The sequence below is a fragment of the Lutra lutra genome, chromosome 2 (assembly GCF_902655055.1).
Source record: "Lutra lutra chromosome 2, mLutLut1.2, whole genome shotgun sequence".
In the NCBI taxonomy this organism is placed as follows: Eukaryota; Metazoa; Chordata; class Mammalia; order Carnivora; family Mustelidae; genus Lutra; species Lutra lutra.
The window spans coordinates 206,121,766-206,140,889 of NC_062279.1; the positions used below are offsets into that span (position 1 = coordinate 206,121,766).

Below are 19,124 nucleotides of genomic sequence, written 5' to 3' on the forward strand. Positions count from 1 at the left end.
AGCCCAGTTTAACTCATGTTTACCCCTGCCTAAGGGAGCTGATTTTCCTAAGACTGGCAAGCTCCATGAGTTTGGTTACAATTGTATATAGTTTGAGATGTTCTTACAAAATGACCCCCAAAAGACAGAAGCTCGAACAAGGTAGAAGTTTATTTTTTCTCTCACATATGCGGTGGCAGTAAGTGGGCAGTCCCGGGCTCTACATGACCTTTCAGAGACCAGATTCCTTCTGTCTTATTATTCTGACGTCCCTGGGTTGTTGCTGTTGACAGCCAAGTCCACATTCCTCAGCTGTTCCTGGAGATTCCCGCCCATGGGCAGAAGAGAACAGAGAAACAGAGGGCAGGGAACTTCGTTTGAAGCAGGAGATACAGAAGCGAAACACATCACTTCTGCTCACATTATTCTGAAAAGAATTTAGTTCTGTGGCTCCATCTGTTGCATCTGAGAGGCTGGGAATAGAGTCTCTCGCTGGCTTAGCTACAAGTTTGTTAACTAGAAGAAGGGGAGGATGGGTTTCGGGGAGTATCTGGAATATGCCATAGATGGGAAAGAAGTGGATATTTTGTAGGTGAGTATCCTCAGAGGACTCCTAGTTTAGAAATTCCTTTCTGCTCCTAAATCCCAGTTTTGTCATTTTAAGGTAAGCCACAATTCTTACTGGGTGACCTGTCAAGCATTAAATCCGCATCCTCCCCCAAACACACATACTTCTTCAGCTCAAGAACTGATTTTTCTTTTGCGAGGGGTATTCCCTCTAGGATGTGGATTTCCTCATCTCCATGGAGCTGATCAGTTGTCTGTATGAGTAGCTGCTATGCGGTAGCTTTCTATAGAACTGGTTGGGGTTTTTTAACTTACTACAGCTTCCTCTCATCCCTTATTTGGTTTTCTTCCTCATATTCAGAACCATCCCATTCCCTTATCAACATTCTCCAGACGGTTTTCTACTTCTCCCTTCTATCCTACTGCAATGACTCTTAACCAAAGTCAATAATGACCTTTATTTTGCCAAGTCCAAAGGTCACACACCCGTGCTTATTTTACTAGATCCATTATTTTTTTAAAAAAATATTTTATTTATTTATTTGACAGAGAGAGAGATCACAGCAGGCAGAGAGGCAGGCAGAGAGAGGGGGGAAGCAGGCTCCCCGCTGAGCAGAGAGCCTGATTCAGGGCTCGATCCCAGGACCCTGGGATTATGACCTGAGCCAAAGGCAGAGGCTCAACCCACTGAGCCACCCAGGTGCCCCTTCCTAGATCTATTATTATTTAATACTGTTGACCACCCTCTTTTTCTTTCAGACCTTTTTACTCCTATTAAATGTTTGTTGAATGAATGAGTGAGTGAGTGACTTACAATTTAGCCACTCACAATTTAGCCAAAAATATATTTGGCTATTTGGGCAATATCGGGGTATCATATATTTATCTTACTCAGTTTCAAGAATTGTGATTGGCTATAACATGGCCACATTCTCTGTATTTTATCATTATTTCAAAGTTCAAACCTTCCTTAAAGACCAAACTCAAATCCCGCCACCTAAAATCCCTCCTCCGATCCAGTTGGAATCAATCTCTCCCAGCCCGAAGTGTACAATACTCTTTGTATCTCCCGATCCAGTTGGAATCAATCTCTCCCACCCCGAAGTGTACAGTACTCTTTGTACCTCCCGATCCAGTTGGAATCAATCTCTCCCAGCCCGAAGTGTACAATACTCTTTGTACCTCCCGATCCAGTTGGAATCAATCTCTCCCACCCCGAAGTGTACAGTACTCTTTGTACCTCCTGATCCAGTTGGAATCAATCTCTCCCACCCCGAAGTGTACAGTACTCTTTGTACCTCCCGATCCAGTTGGAATCAATCTCTCCCATCCCCCGAAGTGTACAGTACTCTTTGTACCTCCCGATCCAGTTGGAATCAATCTCTCCCACCCCGAAGTGTACAGTACTCTTTGTATCTCCCGATCCAGTTGGAATCAATCTCTCCCACCCCGAAGTGTACAGTACTCTTTGTACCTCCCGATCCAGTTGGAATCAATCTCTCCCACCCCGAAGTGTACAGTACTCTTTGCACCTCCCGATCCAGTTGGAATCAATCTCTCCCACCCCGAAGTGTACAGTACTCTTTGTACCTCCCGATCCAGTTGGAATCAATCTCTCCCACCCCGAAGTGTACAGTACTCTTTGTACCTCCCGATCCAGTTGGAATCAATCTCTCCCATCCCCCGAAGTGTACAGTACTCTTTGTATCTCCCGATCCAGTTGGAATCAATCTCTCCCACCCCGAAGTGTACAGTACTCTTTGTATCTCCCGATCCAGTTGGAATCAATCTCTCCCACCCCGAAGTGTACAGTACTCTTTGCACCTCCCGATCCAGTTGGAATCAATCTCTCCCACCCCGAAGTGTACAGTACTCTTTGTACCTCCCGATCCAGTTGGAATCAATCTCTCCCACCCCGAAGTGTACAGTACTCTTTGTACCTCCCGATCCAGTTGGAATCAATCTCTCCCACCCCGAAGTGTACAGTACTCTTTGTACCTCCCGATCCAGTTGGAATCAATCTCTCCCATCCCCCGAAGTGTACAGTACTCTTTGTATCTCCCGATCCAGTTGGAATCAATCTCTCCCACCCCGAAGTGTACAGTACTCTTTGTATCTCCCGATCCAGTTGGAATCAATCTCTCCCACCCCGAAGTGTACAGTACTCTTTGTATCTCCCGATCCAGTTGGAATCAATCTCTCCCATCCCCCGAAGTGTACAGTACTCTTTGTATCTCCCGATCCAGTTGGAATCAATCTCTCCCACCCCGAAGTGTACAGTACTCTTTGTATCTCCCGATCCAGTTGGAATCAATCTCTCCCACCCCGAAGTGTACAGTACTCTTTGTATCTCCCGATCCAGTTGGAATCAATCTCTCCCATCCCCCGAAGTGTACAGTACTCTTTGTACCTCCCGATCCAGTTGGAATCAATCTCTCCCACCCCGAAGTGTACAGTACTCTTTGTATCTCCCGATCCAGTTGGAATCAATCTCTCCCACCCCGAAGTGTACAGTACTCTTTGTACCTCCCGATCCAGTTGGAATCAATCTCTCCCACCCCGAAGTGTACAGTACTCTTTGTACCTCCCGATCCAGTTGGAATCAATCTCTCCCACCCCGAAGTGTACAGTACTCTTTGCACCTCCCGATCCAGTTGGAATCAATCTCTCCCACCCCGAAGTGTACAGTACTCTTTGTACCTCCCGATCCAGTTGGAATCAATCTCTCCCACCCCGAAGTGTACAGTACTCTTTGTACCTCCCGATCCAGTTGGAATCAATCTCTCCCACCCCGAAGTGTACAGTACTCTTTGTACCTCCCGATCCAGTTGGAATCAATCTCTCCCACCCCGAAGTGTACAGTACTCTTTGTACCTCCCGATCCAGTTGGAATCAATCTCTCCCATCCCCCGAAGTGTACAGTACTCTTTGTACCTCCCGATCCAGTTGGAATCAATCTCTCCCACCCCGAAGTGTACAGTACTCTTTGTATCTCCCGATCCAGTTGGAATCAATCTCTCCCACCCCGAAGTGTACAGTACTCTTTGTACCTCCCGATCCAGTTGGAATCAATCTCTCCCACCCCGAAGTGTACAGTACTCTTTGCACCTCCCGATCCAGTTGGAATCAATCTCTCCCACCCCGAAGTGTACAGTACTCTTTGTACCTCCCGATCCAGTTGGAATCAATCTCTCCCACCCCGAAGTGTACAGTACTCTTTGTACCTCCCGATCCAGTTGGAATCAATCTCTCCCACCCCGAAGTGTACAGTACTCTTTGTACCTCCCGATCCAGTTGGAATCAATCTCTCCCACCCCGAAGTGTACAGTACTCTTTGTACCTCCCGATCCAGTTGGAATCAATCTCTCCCATCCCCCGAAGTGTACAGTACTCTTTGTACCTCCCGATCCAGTTGGAATCAATCTCTCCCACCCCGAAGTGTACAGTACTCTTTGTACCTCCCGATCCAGTTGGAATCAATCTCTCCCATCCCCCGAAGTGTACAGTACTCTTTGTACCTCCCATTACAGCTCTTGCCACAACCACCCGGCTCATGAGCCTTTCTTTTCCAATAAAGTGTGAACATCTCAAGGACAGTAGCTGGAAGGGCTGCAGTCCTCGTGGTCTCTTCCATCCTGATAGAGTTTTCCATGCAGTAAATGCACTCAGTAAATCATTGTTGAACTGAATTAATTCTGAGTCAGAGGGTCTTGGTCTGGCTTTATTCCCACCTCAGGAATTAAATTTATTGGGTTTCTATTCCAGGCAACCAACTTGATCACCAAGAAGGAACTGCTGACCATGGACCCAGACACAGAGGACCAGCATCTCATCTATGAGATAACAGCGGGCCCCAAACATGGCTATGTGGAGAACAAGCTACAGCCGGACAGAGCTGCTGTCACTTTCACACAGGGTGAGGAGAACCGGAGATGGGAGCTGAGAGATGGGAGAAATCGCTTTCCCTGCCTCCCAGATGTTTCTCACAACCACTTCTAGCTAACAAGTCATTTATTTGCAAACAAATAGATCATTTCGTGTCTAACCATCCAACTTTGGATTTTTACTTCTCCTGATTTCTTTTTCCTAATATTCTCAGTTATGGCAAAAGGAAAACAAAATTGTCTTTACCATGCCTGTTCAGTTCCCAGATTGTTTTAGGTTTTGGCGAGATTTAGTGGAAAGAGCCTGTGATGTTGATTGCTTTTCTTCTTCTTTTTTTAATTGAAGCATGTTTGACACCAATGTTCAATTAGTTTCAAGTGTGCAACATGCTTGGTTTTCTTTCAAAACAAAGAACAAAAACAATAACCATGCTTTATGAAATATCTGTGATCCTTTGTGGCTTAATTTTGTTCTCGAAGAGTCATGGGTTGTTTCTTAAGTCTTCAGCAAAGAAATTAAAATCACCAGGGGTATATTACTCAAAAGAAATATTTTCCTATTTTGAATCACATCAAGTGGACCATTTTTTATTTTAGTAGTCTTTTTTTTTTTTAAGATTTTATTTATTTATTTTTCAGAGAGAGTAAGGGCACATGCACAAGCAGGTGGAAGTGCAGGCAGAGGCAGAGAGAGAACAGGCTCCCCACTGGGCAAGGAGCCCAATGCGGGACTCGATCCCAGGACCCTGGGATCATGACCTGATCTGGAGGCAGCCGCTTACCCGACTGAGCCACCCAGGCATCCCTGTATTTTAGTAGTCTTGTAAGCATGTCAGACTCTTCAGGCTTCTTTTGCAGATGGACCTGACCTTGAACAGTCATTGCAAAAACTGCCCCTTACAACTCAGGCACCGTATTTCCCTCGTCTCCCTGTTCCCAGTCTTGTGTTCTCTCCTAGAAGAGAAACTTTAATCGGTGCCATGTGTACGGGCTGTTTTAATTCAATCCCAGCTTCTCATAGTAGCACATACCTTCAAAGAACTTTATTTAGAAGGAAGTAGGGGTGAGTGTGAGCATGTGTGTCCAAGGATGGAGTCAAAGACTCTTTCCCAGCTCTCAGATTTGCCTTTAGAATTCCAGAGAGACTCATTAAGGTACTTTTTTGCCATGATCCTGGGATTCTTATTTTACAGTAGCATCGCGGTATTTCCTGGAGAAAGACAGCTCTTTGTCACATGGAGCTATGGGGTTTTATTTAAATCTGGCAGACACACTTATTTATTTTTAAGATTACTGTCCCTTTTGGTTCCTGGGAAATTAAGTTCTGTCTACAACCCATTAGAAGAATAAGCTGGGTATGTCAGCATGTAATCTATGAGGCTGTCTTTCCCTCCCTGGGTTAATTCATACTGTGTTTTTTCTCACAGAGGATGTGAACTTGGGATTGATCCGTTACGTGTTACATGAGGAGAAGATCCGTGAGATGATGGATAGTTTTCAGTTTCTGGTGAAAGACAGTAAACCCAATGTGGTCAGCGACAATGTCTTCCATGTTCAGTGGTCCCTCATCAGCTTTAAATATACCAGGTACAAGGGTTATTGGTGTTTGTTCTTGAGAAGTGAATCAGGCAAGCAGAGGAGATCAGATCGAAGTACGTGGGGGTCTGCTCTGGTCATCTGATGATGGTGGTGGCAGGAGATAATGATAATAAAAATAATTAATGTCACCAAATGTTTTTTAATACTAAATGCACCAGGCACTTGACATACATCGTCTTGTTTAATACTTGCAATTGTGAAAGCAGTGCTGTTGTTGTCCCCTCAAAGAACAAAGCTGGAGACAGAGAGAGGTTAACTAATTTACCCGAAGTCACATAGCTAATAAGCAGTAAAACTAAGACTGAAGCTCAGTGATCTTAACCATTGTGCTGTACAAGTGTTTTTGCTTCAAGTTTTCAAAGGTAATCCACTAGAACTGATAAGAAACAAAATACACATTCAATACTGGCTGAAAGTAGTCACTGACCCATAATAAGAGCATCTGGGCCATACCCTCTACATTCTCTGTCCTCGGGCTTGTGTTCTCCCCTAGCTCCTTTGGTGTTTGTAGGATTATATGTCCTTTGGGACAGATTCATAGCTTAATATAGATACTCTCTAAGGTGTTTTTGTAGTCTTTGGGTTGGGGGGATGGTGTTGAGAGGCAAACAGACACCAGTTTTGGTAAAGGTAGCCAAGCACAGTACTGATTTTATAGGTCACATTATAACTAGGATTATAATTTTGTGGAGCAAATAATTCTTTAAGTCTACATTTCAGAGACTCACTATTCTAAGAAAGCAAGTTCATGATAATTCAGATGAAAATTGGAATGGAAGTGGGGGATAACATACAAACTTGATTTCATGTGCCCTAGACCTTGGCTGTCCACTCTTATTTACACAGACTCAGAGAATTTAGTGGAATATTATATTCAGTGTGTGTGTGTATGTCTATATATGTATATATGTATGTATGTATATATGTATGTAATACATACCTATATAGACATACACACACACACACACATTTTGCTGTTATTTCCCTCTTGTTTGTATCTCCTTAACAATTAAATAAGTGGACAGTCTGATCACTTTTTCTGGACAGCCCACCAACATTTAATGGGCTGAATCGCACAGAGTGTCCTAGCGCTGGCACTGAGGACTGACCCATCAGAGGCACTTTGCTGGCAGCCCTCACCTCAATAAGACAGAAGCCCCAGCCCAATACTCAACCTCAGTGATGAAACACAAAGCCCAGCTCAGGCCCCACTCGCTCATGGACAGTTTGTCTTCTACCTGCCAAAGCAATACAAGCGCTTAGCAGCAGCTAAGTTAACCCTACGTCCTGGTCTGATTGAGCTGTTCTGACAATGCCACAGCCTAGATGGCTTATAAACAGCACAGATTTATTCCTCATAGTCCTGGAGGCTGGGAAGTCCTAGATCAAGGTGCTGACAGATTCGGTGTCTAGTGAGGAACCTCTTCCTGGTTCAGAGGCAGCTCTCATCTCCTTGTGCCCCACATGGTGGAAGGACCAGGGAGCTCCATGGGACCTCTTGTCTCCGGGCACCAATCCCATTCACGAGGGCTCTACCCTCACGACCTAATCACCTCCCAAACATCAGCACATTGGAGGTAGGATTTCAACATGTGAATCTGGGGCACACGGTTAGTCTATAGCACCTTGTCACTCCCCAGTGTCACAAAGCTCCGCTTGTCTAAACACCTTTGTTCCCAGGCCCCATTCTTATTTTCTTGTCCCTGCCACCGCCCTGACTCCCTTGCACGCTTCCAGTCCAGTCAGTTCCCACCTGAGAGAAGTCATCAGCTGTCTTCCAAGCCGCTGTCTTCCCTAAGAACCCATGGTTCTAGTTGCTCTACCACACTAGGGAGAGATCATCATTCCTCTTTGTTTTGAAATGCAAAGTGCATAGCTCCTCGCACTGCCCGTCTTCTGGATCTCTTTCAACTCACTCTGAAAACGGGGCAGATACCATTCCGCCTCCACAGCGTACTTGGTCCCTGGGTGCCATGACTGTCCTAGGTGAACACCTTTCCCCACTTTATAACCCGGCTTCTTCGAGAAGCCAACCGTCCTGTTCTCTGAGGTACCTGACACCACAGTCAACCCGAAGAGACAGGCGTTCCACAAGGGATTCTTCGCAGCCCCAGCCCAGGATCTCCGAGACCGCCTTTTTGTGTGTTTCTAGCTACAATGTCAGTGAGACAGCGGGATCTGTCAGCGTCACAGTGCAGAGGAGTGGGAACCTGAACCAGTACGCCATCGTCCTGTGTCGTACGGAGCAAGGCACCGCCAGCTCCAACTCCAGGGTTGGCTCCCAACGCGGACAGCAGGACTACGTGGAGTACGCCGGCCAGGTAGGTGGGCAAGGGGGCCTCTGACTGTTGGTCACTAGCAGGCACCAGCCACAGCTGCCCCATGCTGGTTGCAAGTGTGGCACCCTCCCTAATTTTTATCCCACCTCCCTTTCCGTTGGCGCCCTTCCTCAAGTGACTTTCCTGCCTTCCCTTCCCACAGGGCATAGGTCTTCCCAGTCTGTCTACTCCTCAGGGAAGTTTTAACTGCAGAAGTTGGGTTGTTTAACTTCTCAGTCTTTACATGTTGCTTCATGACCAAAAACGGTCTCCGAGGCGTGGTGTTCTACATGCGGCCTTTAGGATCCAAGGCCTTTCTCTCCCCTCGTCTTCTCTAACTGAAGGAAGGGAAGAGAGAGGGTGGGGATGGTTAGGAGTCTCTCGGGATAGGCTGGTGAGAGACGATGGGCGCATGATGTCAGTTACGAAGCAAAGCTGGAGGCGAGTGGTGGATTGAGCAGATGAGTGAGAACCGAAAGGACTTCACAGCAGATTAGAAAGTGGGCAGAAGCGGGATGGATGGTCGCCCCGGGAGGGGGACACAATCCCAGGAGCAGGTTTGGAGAGAGACTGGTCTGGACTGTGCTTGGGACAGGCCAAGCATGAGGTGCCTGAGACGTGAAGGGATAGCTGTGTTGAGGTCCCCATGAGAGCCGCTGGGGTGGAGGTGCCTGGACAGGTCTCCACCAGAAGAGTGGGAACCAGCACGGGGATGGGGACGAAGCAAAGAGAAGAGAGTGAACACAAGAGAAAGGAGGAGGACTTACATAGTCAACTCCTCTATGGCAGGATACCCTATGTTTGTAATCTTTGGTACATGGGACAATGCCGGCACTTACTAGGTATTTCTTCAATGTTTTTGCAAAGTAATTTCACTATTCTTATGACAGCATAAATCTCTGTAAAGGGGAGCAGGCTCTCTCTTTGAGGCATTTTAGCTCATCTGAGGTCAAATTTAAATGAGGAATTAGAAAAGAACATATAAGCCCAGGAGTCTTTTAGCAAAGTAATGAGAAAGAGCTCGTACTGGTGTTTGTTCAGGAAAGACAAAAGGCGGTGGGTTCTATAACTACATAGAGATCTAGGGGTGTTTTATTTAGTTGGGAGTGTTTTCAAATGGGGAGCTTAGTAAAACTAAATTTGATTCGTTGATTAGATATGGAATAGTAATTTTCTGCTGATGAAAATTATGTATTTTTTAGATTTGTGTGTCCCTAGAGGTTTATGACTATTTTACACATTTTAGCTCTCTCAGTTTATACAAAGTGTGGTCCAGGCCTGTTTCCTACCCTTTTAGTTTTGGGTAAATCCATAACCCTGGTTCCTTTTCAAGGTTTTGTCTTTATCTTGCGCAGTAAAATCCAGAATAAATCCGTGCAAGTTCACAATTGTGTGACTATAAAATAAGTTCTCTGTTTTGTAACGAGCTAAATTCATTTACATTATAGATCTAGCCCATCTTAATGGCAAGGGATTTAGTTAAATATAAAGTTAAAATTCAGTCTGGCTTGTTCATAATGTAACTTTCTGTGGCTTCGAACTCCATCATTCCGTACACTAGGATTCTGTGTCAGTTTTGGTTGTGTAAGCAGCGTGTGGATGGCGGTAAGGATAACGGTTCACCTTTGTTCAGTGCTTTAAAATATACTTCTCACTTTCGTAATACATTGTGTCTTATAGTCCTCCGAGTAAATATATGACGTAAGTATGTGAAATTGTTATTTAGCCGATGAGGAATCTGACATTTGTAGAGATTCATAAACTAACCCAGCTTAAGGCCAAAATTTCACACTCCAATTTCAAAGATCTTTCCAGGTAAACTTTCCACAAATAAGAGGGGATCTGAGCAATCAAATGACTCTTGATATCCCAAATGAATTAACGAAACAAGATATAAATAGTTACCAACATATTCTTCTACAGTCACCAAAAAGTAGGAGATGCCGTCGTCCCCCAGTCCCTATGCAGTAAATCAGCTCCAACATGTAGATGGATAGGAAGAGGTAGCCTTGGGTTCCAGGTGATACAGCAGGAAGCTGAGGTGGAAGGACCAGCTATTTCGTTCAATGTTCTGCCATTAGCCTTGGGTCCTCTGTCTTCCAATGATGCTCTTGTGGGACGAGCAGGGGAATCTGAGGCACAGTAGTACTCCTTGTTATTTGCTTTGTGACAGGTGCAGTTTGATGAACGAGAGGACACCAAGTCCTGCACCATTGTCATCAATGATGATGATGTGTTTGAGAACGTGGAGAGTTTCACCGTGGAGCTCAGCATGCCAGCATATGCCCTATTAGGGGAGTTCACCCAGGCGAAGGTCATTATCAATGACACTGAGGACGAGCCCACATTAGAGTTTGATAAGAAGACCTACCGGGTCAACGAGAGCGCTGGTTTTCTGTTTGCACCTATTGAAAGAAAAGGTCTGTTGGTGCCAAAGGTGACAAGGAGCTCTAACAGTAGCTAGCATTTTTCGAGTTCATTCTATGTGCCAAGTGCTCATGTGTCATATTAACTTGTGTGTGTAAGTGCTTTATATGTATTAGCTTATTTAAATTCCCAGAACAACCCTACTAACGATCCTACCTCTAGTGAGTACTATCAGAAGGCTTCTCTTCTTAGTTCAAGTTGTTAGCACTCCCATTTATTCTTTAATGGGACTAGAAGACTGGTTATATTTGGCCTTGCAAATTATTCATGAGTTTAGGATTCTTAATCAATCACCCAGTCTATCAAATATTTAGTAGCCTTGGTCAAGGAGAGAAGTTTGTAAGAACTGGCTTCTCATCTTAGCTTTGGAAGACAGAAATATATTTAAAGGTTTTCCTACATGAGTGTCATGTACAGAGCTCAGATGAGAAATAAGCCATGTGTGAGGGATAAAGGGCAATGCTTGAGGGATTGAAAACAAAACAAATATCATGTGCTTTTGTGATTGTGCAATACTGAAACCTTAAAACTCATGGCTATTAAATCCCCATTCGAAGCCCGAACATGACTGTAAGTGATGATGTCAGGTTTTCTATGGAATCTGCTGACTGGGTATTCATGTAACAAATACCATAGATAGCACAAACCCTTGCTGATGCCCCTTGGAAAATAAGCAAGCCCCATTGATTGCTCTGGGCCAGCAAGCCAGGACCAGAACAGGCTGTCTTCCGGGGACATGGCAGCACTAATAAGTAAAGTCATTTGTACAGAGAGGCAGGTTTTATTTTGTTTTGTTTTTCTTTTTTTAAACAAGCTGATTTCTCTCTGGGAATTAAAGTGCAGAAGTTTATTCAGAAAGGCGGTGAACTGTGCTCAGAGCACTACCTTCGGGACACAATTACTTTGCTACTTAAAGTACCAAATATGTCTCTTATCTTTCTCCCCACTGTGGTCTTAGATGGTGAGCAATGAGTCTTGTGAATTAACAGAGCACAAAATTCACAGAATAGGAAATCCATTTTAAATTGTTTGGTGAAGTGTCTGGGGTATGTTAAAGCCTCATGTGGTTTATCCCACAGGCTTAAGGAGCTGCCGTGCAGGAAGGGTTCATGTCCGCGTCGGAACAGAAGCAGTGATAGAATGTGTCAGAGGGAAGCAAGCTTACCAAATTATCAGAGATTTCTGAATTTGTGATGCACTCGCTCAAATACTCTCGTTTTCTCACCGTCTGTATTTCAGGGGACTCAAGCAGCATTGTTTCTGCAGTTTGCTACACAGTCCCGAAGTCAGCTATGGGAAGTAGCCTCTATGCTCTAGAATCGGGCTCGGATTTTAAATCTAGAGGGCTGTCTCCTGACAGCCGTGTGATATTTGGGCCTGGTGTCACCATGTCCACCTGTGATGTCATGCTCATTGATGACAGTGAGTATGAAGAAGAAGAGGAGTTCGAGATCGTCCTGGCAGAAGCTTCCAACAACGCTCGCATTGGACGGGTGGCATTGGCCAAGGTGCTCATTAGTGGCCCCAACGACGCCTCCACTGTGTCCCTGGGCAACACGGCTTTCACTGTCAGCGAGGATGCAGGTAATAGAGAGCATCTCTGGGACTCCATCACCCATTTCCTGACCCCGTTCTTGGGCAATTTCCTTGTAGTTTTCAGAATGTTCTTAAGACATTTGAGAATGACATTCCTCAGTGACACTGTTGTCGGCCCAAGACCTATAATAATAAGACCAAGAATGAAAGGTAGTGCAGAGTAGGGAATTCCATTCCCTTTCCTTGCCCTGGCTCCTGATGGCAGGGAGGGATCTGGCTCAGAGATTCATTGCTGGATCTCTGTGGTCTGGAAGGAGGGCATGATGCTAAGCCTGTTGGCCTCTGAAATCAGAAGTTGTGATCTGTTGAGGACAGAGGTAAGTTATTTAGCGTGCTGCCAGCTGCCAGAGCAAATAAATTCCGAAGTTTCAGTGTCCTGACCAAAGAAACTTTCGCATTTATATAACACTCCAAAGCAGTCCGTGGGCAGATTTCTTCCATCCAGGCTCCTTCCCTCTTTCGGCTCCATGAAGGTCTCAAAGTCGTCTGCATACCGCTAGCAGACGTGCTGCCAGAAGGAGCCGCAGTGGTGCTGAGCACCCACGGACCTGAGCCACCTGGTCAAGGCCATTCACCTGTCTGAAGGTGAATGAGGGAGCATGGGAACTCATATTTCCAGGCACTTACAGAACGCCAGGCACCCGGCCATCGGCTTTCCATGCGTTCTTGTTTATGTTCTGTAAAAAAGAGAACGTCACACAGAAGAGCAAATGGAGGCTCAGAAAGGTGAAGTAAAGCATCAAAGATCAGTGGCTAACATGGCAGAGCTGGGACTAGAACCCTGACCTCTCCTATACCGTTTCCTCTCCTCTACACTGAGTGCTCAGCCATGACTACTGTCAGCTCACAACTTATTGACAAAAAGTATGATCAATGGGATTTTCATGTAGCTTTTCTCTGACCTTGCTTGTAAACATCACTAAAAATCTACATGTATATCGTTAGGACACGACAAAGTGTGATGTTACAGTGGACCAGAAGATGAGCTTCATTCCTAAGATAAGCGATAGCACATATGGTTTAAGTAAGGACGTGTGCAGCACTCAAATAAAATGGGGAAATCAACCCAGTTAGGAACATTTAATTAGAAACATTCAGCTTCAGGCCCCATGGAGTCCCCTAGCTGGTTCTTTCTTAATTGACTATTTTCTAGCTCATCCCTGAGGCCCTAGTCTCTAAGTTTCTTCTCCCCAAATAGGCTTGAGATGTTTTTTGATGGGCCCTCTCCAGTTTGTTTTTCTCCTGTGAATGGTGTCTTCCCTGAAACCACAAAACCACTCTCCCCTAAGAGCTATCTCTCCAGTACCACCTCCATGAGGCCCTCCTCCAGGTCTGCTCTTGATCTTAGTGTAGGTAAGACGGGGGTGGCGATACCTCCCGGCCTTCCTCAGAGGGAACACAGGAGCGCCACTGAAGTTGGCTTAGACAGGCTCCCAGCGTAAAGCTCTACCGCTGTGAGGGAGAACACTGTTCTGAAAACCCACTGGCTTCTGGCCCAATGGTGACCATTGACATCTCTATGGATCTCCATTTAGGTACAGTGAAGATTCCAGTTATCCGTCATGGAACTGATCTTTCTACGTTCACTTCTGTCTGGTGTGCAACACGGCCCTCAGACCCAGCGTCCGCCACTCCGGGAGTTGACTATGTCCCCAGCTCTAGGAAGGTGGAATTTGGGCCGGGTGTCACTGAGCAGGTGAGCACAGAGCAGCCAAAGGCCAGATGGGCCTGTAATGTTGTCTCTGTTCTGCTCCCCAAACTCCATGAAGGAGTCTAAACCATCCTTGCCTTACCACTGTGCGAACAAGAGAATAAAGCCAGAGAGGTCTTCTACAGACTCTCCAAGTGACATTGTCAGCATCTAATATCCATCACCACAGATTGAGGATGGGAACTACACTCTGTTGATGTAAACATCTAGAGACAAAACACTTAAGGGTTTGTAATTAAGAGACTATTATTTTATGGATTAGAAAGACTTACTGTAAGACCACCAGAGAAAGCAAGTTATCATCTCTGTGCTTCTCTCCTGAAGGCAAGTGGGTGCTGTGTGTCGGACATTCTATAAGGTTTACTTTGATTGTTCTTCTTATATTTATATTATTTTTTAAATCGAGATGTAATTGACATATGTTAATTTCAGGTATATAACATAATGATGCAGTGTATTGCAAAATGATCACCACACTAGGTCTAATTAACATCTTGGTTTTTCTTCTTTTAGTATTGCACCTTGAGTATCTTAGATGACACTCAGTATCCAGTAATTGAAGGGCTGGAGACGTTTGTGGTTTTTCTCAGCTCAGCACAAGGGGCCGAACTGACCAAGCCCTTCCAGGCTGTCATTGCAATTAATGACACATTCCAGGATGGTAAGATATTGGGGATGCCAGCTCATGGCTCTGACTATATTCCTATTTCTTCCTTGCCCTCCAAGTGTGTGACATTGGAACTCATTCACATTTTCGTTCAAGAAATGTGTGTGTACGTGTACGTGTGCACGTGCACATGTGTTATGTACCTACTGTCAGATAAAAATATAGGGGAGAAATAAGCATCATGTTTCTGGTGCTGTGCTGGGCACAAAAAGATATATAAGCTTTGGGCCCTGTCCTCAAGAAGCTCACTGTTTAGTGGAGGAGATCAGACCTTCAAGCAGAAAAATTAGAACATATTATGATAAATGACCTAATAATGCTATAAATCCAGTGCGAGGGGAGCAGAAGGGATTGAACAGCAGCTACATGTGGGAGAATCACAGATTTCACAAAGGACGTGATATTTAAACAGGTTTTAGGGTGAGATAGGAGTTCATCTAATGGATAGTAAAATACAGTTTTGTCAGATGGAGAGATATAGCATATATGAAGTATAGAATTTTGAGAGCTGCATCTCTGGAAAAGTGTGGGATGCTTACTTTTGCTTTAAGCCTGGCAGGAGGTGAATAGAAGCAAATAGGTTGGGACTCCCACCTGCCTCCCCATTTCATTTCCAGTTCTAAAAGGTCTCATGTTGCAGCCTAAGGGACATGTAAGTGGAGAAGAGCAGCAGATGCTTCTAAGCCGAGCAGTGGTGTGATCTTTGTTGGAGGAAACGGACACTGGCAATCCTGTGGGTGGTGTACAGGAGAGGATAGACAGCAAGTGTATGAAGAAAATACCAGTCGCCACTGAAGATGTAACAGGAAGATGGCCAGAAAAGGATAGAGGCTTCTTGGGAAGAGTTGATGAAATCTAGAATTGTCAGATTCTAGAGTTGGGTAAGAAGATCAGGTCAAAACTCCTTCCCTACAGCAGGAGGACCCTCATTAACATCCCCACTGGTCGATGACAGAGCCCGTAATTAAACTCTTTCAGTGGCTGAAAAGTCACCATAAAAGGAACAGGCAGAGGGTGCCGGGTGGCTCAGTGGGTTGAGCCTTTGCCTTCGGCTCAGGTCATGATCTCAGGGTCCTGGGATCGAGCCCCGCATCGGGCTCTCTGCTCAGCAGGGAGCCTGCTTACCCCTCTCTCTCTGCCTGCCTTTCTGCTTACTTGTGATCTCTGTCTGTCAAATAAATAAATAAAATCTTTAAAAAAAAAAAAAAAAAGCAGGCAGCCCAGCAGGGTGATCCTTAATGCTTTCATTTATTTTTAAATAATTTGTCTATTTATACAGTATTTAAAATGACCCAAAAAAGGTATGCTATGAAAATTAAGTCTCTCTTCTAATCCTATACCCCAACTCTCTGGTTGTTCTCCTAGAGACAACCATTTTCACCAGTTTGTTGTTGTTGTGTGGACCCTTCAAGAGAAATGTGTATATCCTGCCCTTGAAAAGAGAGAATACACATCTAGCCATATGCATACGTAATACATTTATAATGCAAATGTCCAAAATGATAGTTTAGACCTAGGTTTATTGAGATCTAACTTCCATAAGTTAAAATTCACCCTCTTTAGTGGACAGTTCTATGGGTTTTGACAGATGCCTACAGTAGCGTGCCCACTACCACTATCAAAATGTGGACCGGTTTCAGCACCTGCGCAATCCTCCCGTGCTCCTCTGCCGCCGGCCTCTTCCCCATCTCCAGCCCTGGCAACCGCTGCTGGGTTTTTGCCCATACAGTTTTGCCATTTCAACAAACTCCTCTATCATCGGAATCCTGTAATACAGCAACTGGTGTCCGTCTTCTTTCATTAGAAGATTGCGCTTGAGAACCAACCGTTGTGTTACATATACGAGAAGTTCGTTTCCTTCACCGTGGAACAGTCTCCCATTATATAGATGCCCTACAGTTTGTTCATCCATTCACCCGGGGAATGACATTTCGGTTGTTTCCAGATTTTGACTGTTAGGACTAGAGTGATTATAAATATTTGTGTATAGGTTTTTGTACGAATATAGGTTTTTATTTCTCTGGGGGAAATACTTAGGAGTGGGGTGGCTGCATTGTATGATAGTATTTGTTTCACATTACAAGAAATTGCCAGCCTGTTGTCCAGAGTGGTTGTAGCTACTGTGTGTTACCACCAGCAGGGTAGGAGGATTCTGGCTGCCCCTCCTCCGCACCAACATTTGGTGTTTTCCGCTTTCTCTGGGTGTCTGATGTTGCTGTCGTTATGCTAGTAGACGTACAGAGATGTCTTGGGTGGGAAGGTCATTTCTCTAGTGACTAGTGACATTGGGATCTTTTCAGGTGCTTACTGGCCATCTACGTGTCTTCTCTGGCGAAGTATTACTCAAATATTTCCCCCACTTTTGATTGAGTTGTTTTTCCCTCTATTACTGCGCTGTCATGAGATCTGGAGAAATATTTGTGTTTGGCAAATATTTTCTCCTAATCCGTGGCTTGTTTGTTGTTTTTTTAATAATGTCTTTCAAAGGGCAGTCGTTTTTCATTTTGAAATAGTGCCATTTATCAATAATTCTATTATGGATTGTACTTTTAATGTTGTCTCTAAGAAATCTTTCCCTGACCCAGGATTATAAAGATTTTTTTTCCTGTGTTTCCTTCTGGACGTTTTAGTTTTAACTTTTACATTTAGGTTTGTGATTCATAAAATGGTAACTTTTAAACTGTGAACAACATTATAACAATTAAACTATTTTATATCATATGTTGCTTCAGAGTTTACAGAGTGATATCCTAGACATTATCTCACTTGCAATCTTGTGACTTCGTACTTGTTTCTATTCCGTAGATGAGGAGACTAGAATAAGGGGAGTAAACACCCGAAGTCATACGGAGAGGGACCAGCATGCGTTCTAAGGCTTGGGCTTGTCTGTACTCTTTGTGTGGTATCTACCACCGTACCTGGCACATAGTAGATTTCATTACATGTTTATTTCTTTTCTTCCTGACACATTGGTAATTTTTCACACTTGCCAGTGGGACTCCAGTCACACACACAAAATGCATTGCCCCAGATTAACAGGAAATATTCCGCTGGGATTTCTCTCTACCTTTTATCGATGAACACGAGTGTTGCAAACTTAGAAATGAATATGTTAAAATATTTCTCATCTTTCAGTAATGCTACAAGAAACTATATTCAATCAAGAATTTATCCCAGAGAAAGAAATCCCCAAACCTGTTTCAGGAGCCTGTCGTAGTGTTTCAGTGGTTGTGTTTCTTGTTTATCTTCTTCTTAGTGATCACTAACTCTTGTTGAGTTTCGTCCGTGTGCACATTGTGAGGTGGAAAGATCTTACCTTCTCTCTAATCTTCACAAGCTCTCCAACTAGTGAAACGGGCTGAATAATTTGTCCAAGGTCATATAGAGAGGAGGCTATGGGACCAGACCTAAAGCCTAGGTCTGTTCTGTCCGCATTCAGTCTTCTAGTTTTGTACTCTTCACCTTGCACTTGCAGATGCTTGATGTCCCTCAGCATCCTTATAAAGTCAACCTTTAGCCTTCCAAAGTGACTTTAGGCCTTTCATCTTTTTCACAGGGTGATTGCAGGCCCTTAAATCATCTAAGTAACTCATCTCAGAACCTTTTCCTATTTGCATTTTCCTCTTCTGCTCTGGTATCTGGAGTTAGACTTTGGCGTGGACCTGAGGAATGCTGAGCAAGGCAGGAAAAGCCTTGTAGCCACCATCTCATCACACCCCTGCGTGCTCACTGCATCCTGCCTGCCCTAACTCGAGAGAACCAGAGGCAGGGTCTCTCCTACATCTCCAGCCTAACTGTTGCCCACAGAAAGGCCCTCGAATCTCAGGAGGTAGCATTTGCACTTAACTTTGCCAGTTACTGAGAAGGTTAGTAGATAACAGCATATCGTGAACATTTTCCGTGCCTAAGACTGGCGCCCAGAGCTGTGCAGTAAAGCAGAGTCCCACAATCTATTTCAGGACACAGGACGGACACAAGTCAGGAGATAAGTGCAATCTGGGCTGTGTGTGACGAGGGCGCTGAGAGTGCTGACAGTGAGTGTGATACCTAGCACGAGCCTTGCACCCCCACGACGATCCCCACTTCATGGGCATGCCCCCCATCACTGTGGAAGGAGAGGAGCGCCACAGTCAGGCAGAACTGAGAGCAGTGCTCCTACTTTCGGAGGGGATTGTAGTTGGGGTATTGAGAGGAAGACATGAAATGACATGGGTCAAGTCCTTCACACACGGCCTGACTTGGGCAGGACCTTTCCTTTGTATGCCATAAAGCCCCATGCACAAATCTGTTACTGAATATTGTCCTTCCGTTGTATCTTGCCTCATTCTCCCACCAGACTAGGGGCCTCGTGAGGCAGGGGCCGTCCCCAGCACTTC

The 19,124-nt window shown here is 44.8% G+C and overlaps 1 protein-coding gene across 1 annotated transcript in view; it reads left to right on the forward strand.

The window, feature by feature from the left end:
• FRAS1 (Fraser extracellular matrix complex subunit 1) overlaps positions 1 to 19,124 on the forward strand; it is a 413,592-nt gene that overhangs the window by 349,124 nt on the left and 45,344 nt on the right. Inside the window, 7 exon segments of the mRNA XM_047719626.1 lie at positions 4,312 to 4,462; positions 5,858 to 6,017; positions 8,182 to 8,350; positions 10,521 to 10,767; positions 12,014 to 12,358; positions 13,906 to 14,066; positions 14,595 to 14,742. Of these exon segments, the coding sequence (XP_047575582.1) occupies positions 4,312 to 4,462; positions 5,858 to 6,017; positions 8,182 to 8,350; positions 10,521 to 10,767; positions 12,014 to 12,358; positions 13,906 to 14,066; positions 14,595 to 14,742 (1,381 nt within the window).